We start from the raw sequence: 18,562 nt of genomic DNA on the forward strand, positions 1-18,562 counted from the left end.
CTGATCTCTGACTAACCATGATTAAGTATAAACATGACGTTATAGAAGACAAATTCTTACAAAGCCTCTGTAGCAAAAATATTGGTGGATGTAAGAAGAACATCCAAAGGAACATCACACTTGCATTCACTTCCTGTCAAATCCTTAAAAACTTAAGGAAAAAACAGCAGAATCTTTTAAATAATGTTTAACTTTTACAATGCTAGCACCAGATCGTATCGTTTGTGGCTGAATATGATTTGTAGCTCTGAACTCTTGTGCAGAAGCCAACTGTGGTAAGAGAGAAACAAAGAAAACAACAACCAAAAATAAACATTTTAAATGCAAAAATCAATAATAAAAGGCATCCAAGGATTACATATAAAAGAGATAACAAATTGGTTAAAAACGAAATGACATCGTATCGTAAACACTTGATATTTCCGAAATTTAAATAGGTAAGAGTATGTATTATGTCAGATCTCCGCTCAGAACTCATATGTACAAATTTAATATCTTCTGGATTCAAAATAATCCGAGATCAATTAGTACGCCTTCATGGCAAGAACATATACTTTTATTTTTTCCTTGAACTGCCACAGTAAGGGCAGCTTCCTGTGGTGTTTCACTCTGGCAGAGAAAGTATGTCACAATGAATTACCATAGGACCAGCTTGGCCTCCCTCTTCTATTAAGCAACATGGAGGTGGAGGTCATTCTTTAAGGTCATTCATATGGCCGTATCCCAGAATACCGTGTGCTGTTTAGAATAGGGCGGAGGGCTGTACTTCTTTGCACCTGCGTTCTTCTTCCAGCTGGGCAGGATAGGCATGCTATCCTGTTTGCAAAGGCCCTTTTCCGTTTTCTGTCTAGCCTTTATTTCCTTGCACAAGCACCGCTTTTTCTCAATCATCTCAAGCATTGTATGGTCTCCATGAAACCACGGCATGCATGCCACCTAGCAGAAAAGAAAGAGTGAATGCAGAAGGGGGAAAAATGGAATAAAAGCATATGTTTGCACTGCTAGTAGTCATTTAGAAGTCAGCTACTTCTTCATTTCCTTTGAACTTTCCTAAAATGTCTAGAGAAATACAATAATTCTTACAAAGGAAAAATGAGAGCATGGAAACTAGAAATAAACTTTGTATTAAAAAAATGAACATCATGATACTTTTTAATAAGACTTGGAGCGTAAATGCATCTGATGTGATTATAGCATCTACAATATGAAAAAAGTTTTTTGTATTTTTAAATAACTTACCCAATAGTTACCCTTTTATTTTTATGTTAGTCCACCAATTGATCTCAATATGTCTCCATTCAGTTTCTGGAATTACTTTCTAGTGCGAAATCACATCAATGTGGAAGTTTATATTTAATTGTTTGAGAAATCTACTCTATGAGTTGAAAGTTTACTATATTTCATGTGAAGTCAAAAAATCAGATATGACAAATTTTAAGATGACAATCAAAGAAAACATTTATTAAATTCTCCCTCTATAATGAATCTTATTGTAAGATTTGTTACAACAATGGTGCTCAAAAAGAAATTATATAGCATTGCCCATTGTGCTAAATGAAAGATTTAAAGAAAGTTGATAATTTCTGCAAATACACACAGCCAAAAAACAACAGAGACAATATTTAAACATGAGCTGATTTCCAATACCTTTGTCTTTTGTGACTGTGTTACACTGTCTCTCGATGTGTATAACTTGATGGAAAGACAGATGAGTCCAATTGTCCTTAACAGATAGATGAGGAAACTAAGACTTCAACAGGTTATCTATCTTGCTTCAAAGCAGTCAGGTAGGTGTTGATAAGTAGAATTATTTTGATTCTGAGCCATTTAAGTAACCACCAAAATCTAAAGCTAAAAAACATAAATTAAAATCCTAGATGTGTTCAATTTCCATGTCACTCAAGTTCTTTATATCTCTCTCTGTCTGTCTGTCTCTCTTTCTCTCGTTTTTTTTTTTTTTGGGGGGGGGGGGGGGAGTCGGTTGTGAGGCTTGAACTCTGGGCCTGAGCACTCTCCCTCAGCATTTCAGCTCAAGGCAAGTGCTCTACCACTTGAGCCACAGTGCCACTTCCTATTTCCTGGTGGTTAACTGTAGATAAGAGTCTCATGGATGTTCCTGCCTGGGATGGCTTTGAACCATGATCCTCAGCTCTCAGCTTTTTGAATTGCTAGGATTACAGGCATAAGCCACCAGCGCTGAGCTTCTTTGTCTCTTTTTTATGAATACCTTAATTGATAACATCATACATTTTTAAGTTGATATGAGACTTAAATGAGATAGTGAAAGTCAGCTCATTTCAAAATCAGTACAATACTGTCTAACTCTTATTATTCTAGTACAGAAAACACCTATACTCTACCAGAAGTGTGCAAAGACCTATGCCCAGTGGTGGATAACACTCCCAGATGCACTGAGAATTAGGATTTGCCTACCCACTACAAGTAGAAAAACATGTTTCAAGAAAAAATTACGTGCAGGTCACAACAAATAAGTGAAGCTGGACCTCTCTGACGCTCAGATCAGATACTGTCGCCTATAACCCACTCCATTTTGTGAATTTCACTCTGAAATTACAATGCTATTTATTTTCCATATGCATTACTATTTCTATATGCTATACAAATTCAAATATATATGTGATTCTTACTCTATCATATCTAATTTGGATTTGAATATGGAACCAAACCATATAACTTAGACATGTAACTTGTATGTGCTTACCTTGTACAAAATACCTTGAAAAATGAACAGCGTATAGATGCCTTTTGATGTGGTTTAGACCCTCTCTTAGGACCTTGGCCCAGGAGGTTCACAATTTCAATAAATTTCCAGCTATTTATTGAGGTATGTAATGAACATATTTGGGTCACAAAGGAGCTCACCAGCTGCTCAGCCACATTACAAAAGGTTTAGGATATTTTATAACATGATAATCTATGCAAAAAATACATTAACCCTACTATGGTAGAAATATAAGCAAAATTCATTGAAACTCTCATAACGCAATTTATAACACAGAATCCCCATGAGGAAATCCTTATTCTCATTTATCTTAGGAGCACTAACATGTAGAACAGAGAGCAGGCTCTTAGCAAATGCTGTATGAATTTTCTGAATTGAGCAGGTTTAGTTGCTATTCAAAAAGCTCTCCAGATCATTTACTTCATAAGATTTTTACTTCTTTATATGAACCATTTTAGTTGGGAAATCTCCAAATTCTTGAGGGCATAAACATTTCTTATAGATTTACTTGCACATTTGCTTTTGATTTACTTGTCTACATAAACATTAAATCATTTATTACCTAATTTTCTTTGATATATTTATGATGTGAATCAGCATGTCCAACTACAAAAGTTATTCAGGACTGTTTGACAGCATTATCAGCCAGACATTTTGTAGTGGCAGTAACACTTCCTTGTATTATCCATGATGAATTTGTGGTTTATATAAAGTAAAAAATGTGTGTCCTGAGTCTGTGTATTCAGTGATTAAAAATTAACAAATTTATCTTTAAATTAAAAAAAATAGAGGTATAAGAACAAAGGATTAGAAAGCATGGCTATTCATGTTTCTCATATTTTTCCTTTAAAACAGTTTTATGTCCACTTGATTGATAGAATACTTTGTAATCTTAGTAGAAGAAAATCACCACCTCTTTTATGGACTAGTTTGAGGCTGAGTCTCTACTTTCAGTGTCCAAATGTATCATCAGTGAGAATGCATTTCCCAATACATGGAATCCCATGGGAAAGCATTTCACAATACACAAATGAGGACTAGGGAGTGGGAGACTACTGAAGTACAGATTGTTGGAAGGTAGCCAATTCAAAATTTAGAAAGAATGGAATACATTCACAAAAATGTGGAATGCACAATATAGACTATTCTCATATTATGTCTGCTGTAATACAGATTTTTTTTCTTACTGAAAATATCCAAGTAAATTATTTCTATGTGAAGATGAAGTGAATGAATGAATACAGAATGTGGCTCATTCATGAGAAGATAAATCTGCTTGCATATATACTTTAAATAGCATATGTTTGGGTGCAGATCTTTTTTTAGTGCTCAAATTGGAATTCAGTGTTACTACTGTGGTAATGTATGTGCTCCAATCTCCCCAAAATATGACTTAATATTATTTTCAGGCTGATAGTGAGACATAATGTGTTCATTCAATGTGTTCATTCAATATTTTGGCAATTATATGGAGTGTGTTAAGACACTATCTATAAAGAGTTCTTCACTTTTTCTGATTTCTGTTTTATCACAAAATTCTCTATAGCTTATTCAAGTAAAAAGTCCATTCCATCTCTCCTAGTAGTTGAAATAAATTTGAGGATAAAATTACAACTAATTTTAAACAAACCAGAAAATACATTCTCCTAGTTCTGTTATTAAGTGATCTGTTATTAAGTAATCCAGATATTATACATAAATATATACATATACATAAATAGGAAAAATAAATATAGAAGCTGCTAACTACACATTGAGAAATAGTTATAAAGCATTTATTCAGTTATCATGAACACATATTTCTTGGATAAGATTTTTATAGTAGCATGATTCATCAGAGATTATTTATTGAGTAATAGCCTCATGGAAATAAAATCAAATGAAGGAGATGAATCAAAAATCTCCACCTCTGTGTGCTCCACAGTCATTTCCAGTCAGTACATACACAGAAGCGATAGAACAGGTTTATGGAAGGGAATCCCTGTTCTGGGACCTGATTATGTGTGCTCTTTTAAAACTCGCCAATGGAGCCCCTAACTCCCAAGGTGACAGCAGTAAGAAATGAGACCTTCTGTCTTCTGATTAGCCTGTTTCACAAGAAATTATCATTTTCCTGTATAGATTTACCCGGAATAAAAGAAGTTGGAGTTGTCAAAGATCTCGGACTTCCTTTATAATTCACAGCAAGATTCTCTTGTAGGACAAGGCTGGTGCCCATGAAGAAATTAGACAGTCTGTGGGAAGGCCAGAGGCTGTCGTTCAAGGTGCCTTCTTAAAGAATTATAGAAGGCAGCAAGACACTGACACCCATGTTCTACCTAGCCTTAGAGACCCTGAGGTCAGCTATATATTTTCTTACTGAACAAATCTTTCCTCTCCCAACTGAGTGGATAGAGGCTGATTTTTATCCATGAAGCATACTGGAAATAATAAAATGTGAATTTTAACACATAATTTCAAGATGGTGAGCTAGCTATAACTCACCACTCAAATAGAACCAACTACCTGTTCTTGTACAGCTCATAAACAAGATTGTTTGTGACTTTTTGAACAGTTGAAAGCAAAAATTAAAGGGAGAATACTTGGTCACTGACACACAAAAATTACATGAAATTTAAATGACAGTGTATATAAATAAAGATTTGTTGGCATACAAACATGCTTATTTGTTGGCATATTGTCTGTGATCTAGAGTTCAGGAGTTGAGACAGAAATCTTGGCAGTCACAAAGCCTAAAATCTTTATAATCTGGTGCTTTACATAAAAAATAATAATGGGAAGCCCCTGAGATACCATGAAAAATAAATGAGCTGGTCATGGAGATGTACACTTAGAATCCTAGTTACTCAGAGGTAAAGAGGAGAAAGAGGAACAAGATCAACCCAGGCAAAAGTACACAGAGACTTCATCTGAAAACCATTTGAAAGCAGAACCACTGGAGACAAGGGTTGAGTTGCTGAGTAGCCTTGAAAACATGAGGCCCAGTACAGATAAACATTACAAATAACTATTACAATAATAGCTAATCACTGCATTATGATGTATATAATAACTAAAAAGGTCAAGTATATTGCATGCAAAGCCTATTAATATGTTTGTGTTTTTATTAGCACAAGTTAATTGTATGAAGGAGTTCCATGTTGATCTTTACAAAATTATTATTTTTATGTATGAGTGCTGGCATTGGGACTTGAATGCAGGACCCTATTTCCTCACTATGCTGTGCTCTATCACTTGGGCCAGGCTTCTACTTTTAGCTTTTTAATGATTAATTTAGGATAAAAGTCATACAGTTTTATCTACCTGGACTGATTTCAAATCACAATCCTTATATTGCAGCCTCCAGAGTCACTAGGATTACATATATATATATATATATATATATATATATATATATATAAGCCACTGACATCTGTCACCATTATCATCATCATCATCATCATCATCATCATCATTTTATTATTATTATTGTTGTTGTTGTTGTATGTGTTAGTCTTGAGGCTTGAAGTCAGAGCATGGATTCTGTTCCTGAGCTTTCTAGCTCAAAGCTAATGCTTCTATTACTGCATGGTTAACTGAGGAACTATATGAACTTTTCTTCCCAAGGCTGGTTGCCTTTGAACTACAATCCACAGCCTCCTGAGTAGCTAGGACTACAGCTATGAGTCACCAGCTAATGTTTTAACAACACTGTTTTCAATGGATGAATTAAAAAAGAAAATTTGTTAAATCTATACTTATTTGTTACTATCACATATGGTCATTTGATCAAAGTCCTGCTGTTTTGTCCTCATACTCTTTCTCAAATACTCATTCAACTAAGCAATTGGTCATTTGGCCCTTTTAATAAGTGTATATTAGAACCCTCAAGCAAAATATGTCAACAGTGGCACTATAAAATGAATATAAAACAAAATTCACATGAATTTGTAATATTTTTCTATATATTTTATATCGTTTGACTCATTATGTAGAGTGAAAATGATGAGAACCAGATTCTAGCATTACTTCAGAAAAATTAGTTGGGCATGATGACACTACATTTTGAAACTCCATCCTTATAAGAAAAAGTAGAATACTGGAGTCAAAAGGTACGTAACATGATTTATACTCTCCAGACAAGAGATTTCATATTAGTCCAATCCTTTTTAAACCATCTAGTTGCTTGTGATGTATCTGTCACTCTAATGATTCCACCTGAAAACAAAACTTTATTTTGGAAACATTTCCTCCAAAGTCTAGTGAATTATATTTCTTGTGTCTTTTTCCCTGCTATAATTTAGAACAAAGCAATCAACTTCATAAAGCTTAGGCAAAAGTGTAACTCCAAAATAGCTATTGGAATTGATATAGAGAAAGAAGAGTTATAATTGTCTGATTATCAACACTTATTCAAATATTCATCTATAAATCTCTCAGCTCTCAAAACATGTAAATATAACTTAGTGATTGTCTCCTCAGAGTGCTTAGCATTCACAAAAAGTTTGAATACCTATAGCTAGCTCTGTTTTCCTCATAAAATAATTTGCATTTTGGAAGTATTAAAAGGTGGCCCAGCCAGGCACCAGTGGCCCCCGCCTGTAATCAGAAAGCTGAGATCTGAGGATCACGGTTCAAAGCCAGCCTGGGCAGGAAAGTCCGTGAGACTCTTATCCCTAATAAACCACCAGAAAACAGGAAGTGGTACTGTGGCTCAAGTGGTAGAGTGCTAGCCTTGAGCTGAAGAGTGCAGGGACAGAGCCCAAGCCTAGAGTTGAAGCCCCATAACCAACAACCACAACAAATAAAGGTGGCCCAGCATCACGGTATTTTTACAGTCATTAAAAGACGCAGTCAAGGCTGGGTACTAGTGCCTGTAATTCAAGCTCTCAGGAGGCTGAAATCTGATGTTTGAGGTTTGAAATCAGTCCAGCTAAAAAACTTTGGGTAACTCTTAGCTCCAACTAAGCATCAAAATGCCAGAAATGGAGCTGTGGCTCAAAACAAACAAACAAACAAAAAAAGTTCACAGGCCCTGAGTTCAAGAAACATTATCAACAAAAAAATAAGTAAAACAAAAAATCTAAAAAGTAAAAAGCAAAACCAAATAATTCAAGTGGTTTTACTTATAATAAGCACTTTTTATACAACTTTATACTACAGCAAATAGAATTTTCAATTCCATTGGCTTGAATTTGATCCTGGTCTTCCAATATTGCTTTGATGATGTTGAGAAAGCTATAATAGTTTTCTTTTTTGTTTAATAATGAAAATTGAATATCTTTATTAAAATTTCCTTTTTATGTTTCACAAAAAATTATGTCAAATTCATGTATCCCACCAGAACTGTTATACTACATCACAGTTCATATGTTATTTATAAAGGCAATGCCACTCATGAAAAAAAAGAATGAGAATTAAATATTTTACAGAAAAATGAATATAACTTAAGTTTTCCATGGCTGTTCACCTGAGATTTTTTATTTCAATTTTAATTCTAATCTATGTACCATGTTTCATTAATTTTTCTCCTATAATTTTCCTTCATTTTTCATCATGTTGACTCAGAATATGTGTTTTATGAGAGAATTAAGCAAGCTTTCGCCTGAGAGATGTACTGGAATTCTGGCAGTTTTTCCCATGTCTAAGTTTACTTTGGATATATGGATACACTGACAAAATGAGAGTTGCTTTCCAGTGCAAAATCAAAGGTATTAATTGCCTCCTGGCTTTCTTTTACTAGATCTGAACATCACACATGATATTTAATATCTGTCACTTAATAGAAAACATCACATGTTGTATTATAAATCACATGTGATGTTTGCTTTTATATATCTGTGCATGCCTATATCTAATCAAGTATATGGAATGTATGTATCAAAATATTATGAAGATATGAATCAATCTATATTTGCCCAATGTACATCCAACCAGTTGATGTAACCAAACAAGCGTTTCAAGTTAACAGTCACTGGCCATTTTCCTTGCTTGTAAAATGAGGGAAAACAAAGTCTCCCTTCAATTCTGTAGTAATGTTCTTTGATGAAAAATATTACCACATGTTGCTTTTTGAGAAAAGAAGAGGTTCCAACTTCCATTTAAACAGAATTCAAGCTATTCCATGTTCTAATATGTTCTTTAATAACTGTCCTATTGTGGGGATGTCTGCGTGTTTGATTTTCTATTTTCTTAGGGGCAGTATAACATGTATCAATCAATGGGTGAGGAAAAAGGTTTTAGTATTCATTATGTCTGAAATCTATGACTAGTTATTTAATTTCTGTTAGAACTTGTTCAGCTGTAAAACATAAAAAATTTGAGACTTGAAAGAATTGAGTATTCCTATTTGGCATTTCTTCAAAAGTGGACAGTCAGCCTTCTCAGTACAGGTGGCTCACATCTATAATCTCAGCCTCTCAGTAGTCTGAGAGCTGAGGACTGTGTTCCAAAGCTAGCCAGGGCAGAAAAACCTGTGGGACTCTTATCTACAATTAACCACCAAAAAGTGGAGTTGTGGCTTGTTTAAGTAATAAAGCAGTAGCCTTGAACACAAAGGCTCAAGAGCAATACCAAGCCCTAAATTTAAGCCTGGAGAGCAGCGATCAAGCACACATGTGCACGGGCACTAGCGCGCACATGCACGCACACACACACACACACACACACAGACACACACACACACACACACACACACACACACACACACACACACACACACACACACACACACACACACACACTGTAGACAGTTTAAAAAATTATGTATAATCCTTGAGGGCAAGAATGGTCTTGTAATTCATCGTGTCTGCCATCTCCATCTCATCTTAGTCTGTTGTTACAGACTAAGTGCTTCAAAAGGAACAGAAAAGTAAATACATTCCTGACTATACAGGTAACATTGACTGAGCATTTTTAGGAACATCAGTTTTGAAGTCTTAGATTTAATGAATTACCTCATGTCACTTTGGCTCACTTGAATTCAACCATATCTCAAAATATACAAGATTTAAAAATATATTTCCTAGGATTTATAGATCACTGAAGGCACCTAGCCTGAAACTCCCTCTCAACTATGTATGTGTCACTCATTAACCTGTTGCTCTACAGCCAAGAACAACAGGTTCCAGACATCATTCTGGGCGCTTTGGCTTATGTTAAATGACAACCCAATGCTCCCTAAGCCTTTGCCTGGCTCTAGATTTGAATGATGTCAGGCAAAGACAGCCACAGTTTTGTCTGGTTTCCCTGGGCATTATTATGGAGGGAGAGTCAGATGGATTATGGGATAAAAGATCATAAAAGTTTTGCCCACGTCAAAATGAAAGAAAAGCAAATTCTGGCCATTTCTACACTCCGTCCATATATAACAGGACTAATACATAAGTAATGGATAGAGATTTGGGAAGAAAGAATTAGACAAATTATTTTTGTTTGCTATATTACAAATATATTTCACCCATGCAGTATGCATGTACATGTATTTATATTTACACATATGCATGAATATCATACACTTGTAATTTATTATGGAAACTTTCTTTGGGTCAATTAGCTACTATGTTTTTTAGAAACTAAAATGACAAAAAATATTACAGAAGAATACATGTGTTTATAGCATCACTTAAGAAAATATAGTGAAAAAGTTAACATGTTCCATGTATTGGGATTCTTGATTGAGGTAGTCATGGACTCCCAATGTTCCTCAAGAATTTTGTAATACTTCAAAAACAAGTTGGAAAATTAATTTCACAACTTGGGTGTGTGACTTTGGAGTGGAAGACTGTTACAATCTACATGATAGTTATGACAGCATGAATGATAAAGCAATCCTGGTACTCATGATCTGCTTCATATAACCATGTTTCAGGCACTCTTTGGTCACACAATGTATCCATTTCTTTAAGCTTCATAACTCTCTAAAATGCTTTATTGCTATTTTTAGATGCTAAAGGGTTGAAACAGGTGTTGTTTAATAGGTTGTAACAGATGTAATATAACATGTCCAGCAGAAGGCAGAGTTGGAATTAGAACTCACAGTACTGTTTACAAATGCTAAAATTTTATCAGACTAAATTGGCTACTACCTTTTGAAGCCTAGTAGTTATTCAAGTTGTCAAAACTGGCCACACACTCTCTCACACATACAGAGACCGTTGTTATGTTGTTAGGTAAAGATCAGTAAAAATCTACAGGATTTAAAACTTATCAGGACTTTGAAGGCGAGACCAAAGTTGGTGGGTTTTTTTTTTATGTTCCTTAATTGTCACCACTCTCATTCTTTCTTCTGCTTAGCAAGGAACTGCTCACGTGAACTACTGCACTTCACTGGGGCAAAGTACTGTGTTGTTCCGTGCAAGACAGTAAATCTCTCTTATCAGTCTCAGGAGACAGACTCCACCCAGGCTGTGAAAAACCATGGTCAGCAGTGCAAAACACAGTAACCTCTCTCCTTCCAATTACACTCACCGCCTACTGCTCATTTCCTGAACAAGAATACACTCATAAGGCCCAGCATATTTGGCATTGATTATTTCAAGTACCTATGCCCAAATCAAATTGCAAAGGTAGCTTGTCTTTGCTCTTTGTTATCCCTCCTTTCTGGTTTTCTTTATAAAGGTGTTATTACTAAAACAATAATAGATACCCTATCATGATCGAGGACATGTTCAAGGAGTGAATGATAATTTCCCTCCCTTCCCTTCCTTTCTTCCTCTCTTTTCTTTCTTTCTTTCTTTCTTTCTTTGTTTCTCTTCCTTCCCTCCTTTCTCCCCCCCCCCCTCGCTCGCTCACTTTCCCAGTCCTGAGGATTGTACTCTAGGCCTGGGCACTGTCTCTGAGCTTCTTTGTGCTCAAGGCTAGCACTCTACCACTTGAACCACAAGGCCACTTCTGGCTTTTCCAAGTTTATCAGAGATAGTCTCAAAGACTTTCCTGCCCTTGCTGGCTTTGAAATGCAAACCTCACATCTCAGCCTCCTAGGCTGAGGATCCTAACTAGGATTACAGGTGTGAGCCACTGGAGCCTGACTAATAATATATATTTTGCTATAAAAATACTTACTTTCTGTTACCTAAGAATAGCTCCTTTTCAATTCATTCTCAAACCACTCACTCACTGGCAGTTGCTCTGGGTAATTGGGTACTGAAAAGGAAGACTCTCGGAAAGTGGTTTTCTCATTAGCTGCTTTGTTCATTTCAATGATCTTTCCTCCCCCGTCTGATGGTAGTGATATTTTCATGCACATTTTTGTGTATCCAGCTGTACTCACAATTATGGTGAGATATTAGTGTCTTTTGAGCAAGTTACCCGAAAGTGTGAGCTGAAATACTAGAAAGCTCTATGAATGACGTCATAGGACAGAAGGCCAGGGATGGATTTCATGCCAGGTTGAAGGAAAATACTGACTGCATCAAGCCATCATTTACAAACTTGGGAGTAGGAAGAAGGAAGGAAGTCATTTGGGCAAGTTATATGATCTAACCAAATTGTGGTTGAATAGAAGTAAGAAGTTCTGGGGTGCTATTGGACAGTAACATGAAATAGAGATGAAAATTATATACTATATGTATCAAAAAGTGAGAAGGAAGACTAGTGAATGCTTCAAATGTCGTGAAAAACACCATGACTAAAGATATCGGTAAGTTCAATTGAAATTCAGTGTTAGAAATTGCACGCATAGATAGAGATAGCATAGCAACCCGTTATTAGTATGTGCACCTTTCGTTTCATTAGCTACCATTTTAAAAATAAATTTAAAAAAAAAACCTTTAGGAAATAACAAAAAAAAATTCCAAGTGAATGAAATGTATCACATTTCATCTAACAAGATGGCAAGAGAATGCAAAGTCAGTGTGCCGAAGAGGTTGCTAACTCCGTATACTTCAGAACAAATGTATCTGCATGGTTGGCCAGTGTCTCCCGTGAAAGATGAGGCTCAGACACACATCAGACTTAGCTATGCAACTTCCAAAGATCAGTGACACAGCGTGAGCATCTCATACATGTCCACAGAGCAAACATGCCAATGAGATGAGACATAGTATGTTGTTCTTTGAAGAACATTTAGAGCACATAACTTTATATCAATCAAGAATCCCTATATATGGGAAAGGTCAGGTCTTTCAGTAACGACAGCACATGAGAAGAAGGTTAATTGTGATTTAATTACTAAATGTCTGGAAATGGTTTTAAAGTGTTGATGTGCTGAAAGTGTATAAAGTCGTGAAGGACATCTAATATAAACATCGACGGCTTAGGAGAAAATAGATTCACATGGTACAATATGAGATGAAGGGTTTTTTTGCCCATGTCAACAGATAGAGCCATGTGATAAACTTATAAAAGAAACAATATATGATTTTTACAATGTTATGTTTGTAAATGTTTGGTCTCAGAAAGTAAAAGTGGCTATAGACAAACTGTGGGGTATTTTTTTCACAACCAAGAAGACACAAAATGTTTCTCAGCCATTGAACTTGATCATGACTACGCAGACCATGTCAGCTGTTAGTTGGTAAAGCTAATGACTTATAATACAGACAGCAACACCTCTGAGGTTTCAGAGTTCCTTTATATGTTTTTAAAGGAGCAAGAAGTGTAGCAGCAGAAAGCCTTAAAGAGATATTCTCCCAAGGTGCAGGCAGAAAAAGCCCAGACAAGAATGCCTGGATTATGGATTGCCTGGAAAATTAGAGAAACATGACATCCATTAATTGGAGGTAAGTTTGCTCTCTCTTTTTTTTTTTAATTATTTTTCTGTCAGTGGTAGGGCTTGAACTCTGGGCCTGGGTGCTGTCCCTCAGCTCTTCAAATCAAGGCTAGCACTCTATCACTTGAGCTTCAGCACCACTTCCGGTTTTCTGGTGGCTTATTGGAGATAAGAGTCTCACGGACTTTCCTGGCTTTGAATCTGAGATCTCAGCCTCCTGAGTAGCTAGGATTATAGGCGTGAGCCACTGGTGCCTGGCAAGTTTGCTCTCTTTAAACATGCTGATCTATCCTGGTGAGCCTCAGCCTCAGCATCATTGTAATCTCAATGCTGGTTCAAATTCACCATTTCTCATTCCACTCTGAATGAAACTTTCATAGCATTGGAAAATATGTTTCCTACTCTTGACTGTGTCATCGTAAGATAGTACTCATCTGCAGCGCCTCGCAGGCAGCTGTGAGCACTAAGTCTGTCCCCTGGCTATGGCATCTAAATACACGTTCGAGTCTGTAATTCCAAGCCTGAGCCATATCAGCCTAAAGCTGGAGGCTTTAGATCTAACTCAAAACCAGCCCTGTTCCTCAAGGAATGCAAGTAGCACTTGTAATTTTGCTCCTTCATTAATTGGACTTCCTCAAAATATACTGATGGTTTGTTTCCTCCTAATCAAATTCTTCCCGCCTCTGTATGGGGGTTAACATAGAAAGGCAAGAAAAGAGCATGGATTCATGAAAAATCCAAAGTCAACTAAAGATCAACAGCAGCTCACTCTACACCAATGATCTACCAGCACGAGTTAATAACCTAGCTTGTGTCCATGCAGCCTTAGTATTTTCCATTCCTTTCTTTTCCTGTATCTCTTCTGCTCTGTGTTCCATTTACTATCTATCTAGAAGACATACCACTATCTAGTAGACATTCCTCCGAGCAGCTAAATATGAGATTCGCTCAATATGAGAAAGACATCAAGACAGGCACTGCCATTCAAGTCTCATTTGAAAATCTTCATGTCCAATTTCATTAATTGAAGGTTTTTATTGCTTATTCACCTGGTTCCCGGGAGGGCAATTTGTTTGCTCAAGTACAAATAACATGAACATACTTTATTAAATGGTGATTAAGGTTTTCGGTACTAAGCCTAAATAGTTCCTAAATTAATATTTACAAACAGCTGCTAAAGTTGTGACAGAAACTCGTTCAGCCTGAAAAATCACTTCAAGTTTTACCTAGAAAACGCCTTTGCGATTCCAGGCCTTCTCAGTATCGATTCACAAAGGACTGACTGCAGTGATATTGTATCTATACATAAGGCACAGAAGACAATTCAAAGCTGGAATGCAATGGTGAGTTTAGACTATCCTTTTATACAGTGCTGCTATTCTAGCCCCAAAACAGCCTCTGTTTTCCCATCATGGCACCCTCTGCCGAATGCTTCAGAAAGAGGAGAATCAACACAAAAATAATGTTGAAAGCAACAAGAAGAGCATTGGTTTCATCATCTCATAGGTATCTATATTTATATCTATAACTATACCTCAATAGATAGATAGATAGATAGACAGACAGACAGACAGACAGACACCTAGCTATGTCAGTGACCCTCATAGTCAAGGCATTATGTCACATATCCCAGGTTGCTATTCAAACCTATCAGCGTTTTAATTGAGCCTGCCTTTGTGATCTGATTCCCTAAAGGAAAGCAGTGTCTCTCTTAGGAGGAATGTGGGCTCTCTCTAGCTCCTGGAAGCCCACATCAGTTCTATCCCAGGCTGAATGATCATTGCTTTTGAGCAAGACTGGTACAACTCCTTCCATGATGAGCCTTTCTTGACTCCGGACCATTTTCTAAGCAGTTGAAGAGGTGGCCAATAGACCTTGGCAAAGTCATGCTTTCATAAACCTTATAGTGAGGCACCTGTCCCTTCAGTGCTTAACCAAGATTCACGCTCATAAGCTAGATGAAAAGAAAATACAAGCATGGAGAAGTGAAAAGCAGGACAAGGGAAAGGGCAGAGCTCGTGGATGGGTCATAAAACTTTGTAAATTACAGAGAGGTTCAATTAAAGGCAAATAAAATCTTTGTGCTCTCCTACATTTAACTTGTCTCTCCAATTCAGTGAATACTACCAGAATAAAGATGATCCCAAAGGAAGTCACTGCATTCTGGTAAGAAAATTCATAGATTGTTTAAGTTAAAAAGCCTTCTATTTTCTCATGGCTAGACTTGGGATCACACAGGAAAGCAAGAAAGAGCCTTAATTTTTTAATATTATTTCCATGGACTGCCTTCTTTAACATCAATATATAGTGAGATTGCTTTAATGATATAAATGTGACTTTGTAGGTTTTCCAAGTAAGAACAATATATAAACTCAAGCCCCATACCCTGTCATAGTTGAAGGGCTGGCCTCTTTCAACAAGGGCCAACACACAGGGAATAGGGCAGGGTATGTCTTTGCAATGGTAATAATCACAGGAGTGCTACAGTAATAGTGATTGATTTGCGCATAACCTGGGCACCTACCATGTCTCTGGTGCTCATAGATTCCTCTTCAAATTACTTTTATAACATCAGTTAGGATGCTCACAAGACAGATAAAGAATGAGCTGCAAGCAAGAACCCCCCAAGTTTGAGGGGGGATGGAAATCTGGGCTCCGTGGCAGTCACTGTGCCCCCTCTGGCTTGAAGTGTGCCATCCGGGGCTCTGGCAGCCTTATGAGGACTGTGAGGTCCTCACAGTCCTCGGCTCTGCACGGTGCCCGTGTCTCCAGCCCTTCCCAGGAAAACAGTGCCGGCCACACGAGTGGAGCTTTGCTTTGCTTCTTGCTATTGTTGGGCAGGTTGTTTCTTTTTGATTCTTGCTGTTTTGTTTCTTTCTTACCACCTCACAAGTTAAGAAACCGAGAAGGAAGTGACATCATTGGAACTAAATAATACAACAATAACAATTCCACTAGAGAGTCCATCACGCTCCACGACCCTCTGAAGGCTAGAGCCCACGGGCAAAGCAAAAGATTCTAGATCCTTCAGGAACCATTTCTCTCTTTGCATCACGGCTGAAATCTTTATTATGAGTTTATATCTTTTTTGGGGGGGGGGTCCAGTCGTGGGGCCTGAACTCTGGGCCTGGGCGCTGTCCCTCATCATTTCAGCTCAAGGCTAGCACTCTACCACCACTTGAGCCACAGCGCCACTTCTGGCTTTTTTTTTCTGCTTATGTGGTACTGAGGAATCGAACCCATGGCCTCATGCATTCAAGGCAAGCGCTCTACCACTGAGCCACTTTCCCAGCCATTAGTTTATAGCTATAACAATAATAGAATAATGACTTACTTTTTGAAGATGTATGTGGCCTCATGAAAATTCTGACTGTGTGTCTGTCCTGGGACACATAGATAAAAAATCATCCATGTGTCATTTTCTTTCTTTATCCCTAGCATCCTTCTGTCAGCCTGATCTGATTGTTTTATATGGTTATGTTCAGATTTAAAGTAGACCCACTTAGAATGATATTTTCCAATGATCTATACCCTATTTCAAAAATGTATAGATGGAATATCACACAATATAATTGAGGAACTCTATACATAATATATATTTTATAGTACATAACATTATATAATACATTAAATATAAAACAAACCTAATGAAAATGTACAACAAACCTATTACATGTCATACGATATCATATAAGACATATTGTATTATATAACATATAACTTGTATTTATATATGAATAGTGGTTTCAGAATTCAAAAATAGCCCACTCTTTGTGACAAAAAAACAGTTAATTTCTAGTTTTCAAGAAACACAGTTCTAGCCGGGTGCTGGTGGCTCAAACCTGTAATCCTAGCTACTCAGGAGGCTGAGATCTGAGGTTCAAAGCCAGCCTGGGCAGGAAAGTCCATGAGACTTTTATTTCTAATAAACCACTAGAAAACCAGAAGTGGCACTGTAGCTCAAGTGGTAGAGCGCTCACCTTGAGCTGAAGAGCGCAGGGACAGCGTCCAGGCTCAGAGTTCAAGCCCCAGGACAGACAAAAAAAAAGGAAATACAATTATAGTCGAGAAGATAGTGAGAAGTTGTAGACTGCTTCATCTTTCCACTTTATTATACAGACATATTTGTGTTGATCACAATTTGGCTGTATGAGTTCTCTAAGTATATCACAGCTTTATAATCACGTTATGGAAATATCAGATGACATGTCTGTCACATTTCTTTATTTTGATTTTAATTGTTATAGTTTACAGAGGGGTTGCAGTTACATACGTCAGGTAATGAATACATTTTCTTTTTCCAACAGTCTCACCTCTTCTTGACTACTGAATCAATGATAGATTCACAGGCAAATTCAAATAGTGTAATTCTTAGAAAGCCAAAATCAAAGTTCACCAAAATAACACATCAGGAAATGAGTACTGGAAAGGAGTAGGGTGGGGTAGGGTCAAGTGCAAAGGGGTAGAAAAGGAAGAGGAGAAGAGGGGAAGCCAAGAATCCAATGCCTATCCTATCAAAGTAAGATGAGGGAGGGAGGGAGGGAGGGAGAGGAGAAGGGGTGACATTGATCAAGAGATACTGCATTCATACACGGCTTTGTTAAACGGCATCTCCTTTGCACAACTGCTTAAAGATAATAAGAAAAAGAAAAAAAACTGAAGTTCAGTCCTAGAACTTCAGGGAAAATGAAAACTTATTGGCTGAAAGGTATAATCCAAAGTTAGATTTCTTACCTAGTATAACATAAGAAAATAAAAGAAAGAGTGTCAGTAGAATAAGGTAGCTAACAGGACATTATTTGCCATTGCAATCAGAACAGAATCTACATTTTTTCTTAAGCTACAGACCTTTGCTAGGTGTCAGAAACCCCTTCATCCACTGCATACAATAATGTTCCACCAGTATTGTCTTTCAAGGCAGGGCCTTTAACAAGCACGGAGCTTCACCCATGTTTCTAAATTGACTAATAGTTTAACTCTAGCCAGGATGTCTTTGCTCAACAACAGAGTCTTGTTTTGTTAAGCTGGATAGTAACAACTCTTAAAGCTTCTATTGGCAATACAACTGGAAACCTTGGAGCAGGGCTGTGTTGACTTAGGAGAGGCATGCAAAAGGAGAAACGCCAACA

The 18,562-nt window shown here is 36.9% G+C and overlaps 1 protein-coding gene across 1 annotated transcript in view; it reads right to left on the bottom strand.

The window, feature by feature from the left end:
- Window positions 1-708: 708 nt before the first annotated feature.
- Window positions 709-18,562, bottom strand: part of Nyap2 (neuronal tyrosine-phosphorylated phosphoinositide-3-kinase adaptor 2) — a 236,552-nt gene continuing 218,698 nt past the window's right edge. The window contains 1 exon segment of the mRNA XM_042679277.1: window positions 709-936. Coding sequence (XP_042535211.1) covers window positions 709-936 — 228 coding nt within the window.

The sequence above is a fragment of the Dipodomys spectabilis genome, unplaced genomic scaffold, assembly GCF_019054845.1.
Source record: "Dipodomys spectabilis isolate Male_0828 unplaced genomic scaffold, ASM1905484v1 ptg000051l, whole genome shotgun sequence".
NCBI classification, from domain to species: Eukaryota; Metazoa; Chordata; class Mammalia; order Rodentia; family Heteromyidae; genus Dipodomys; species Dipodomys spectabilis.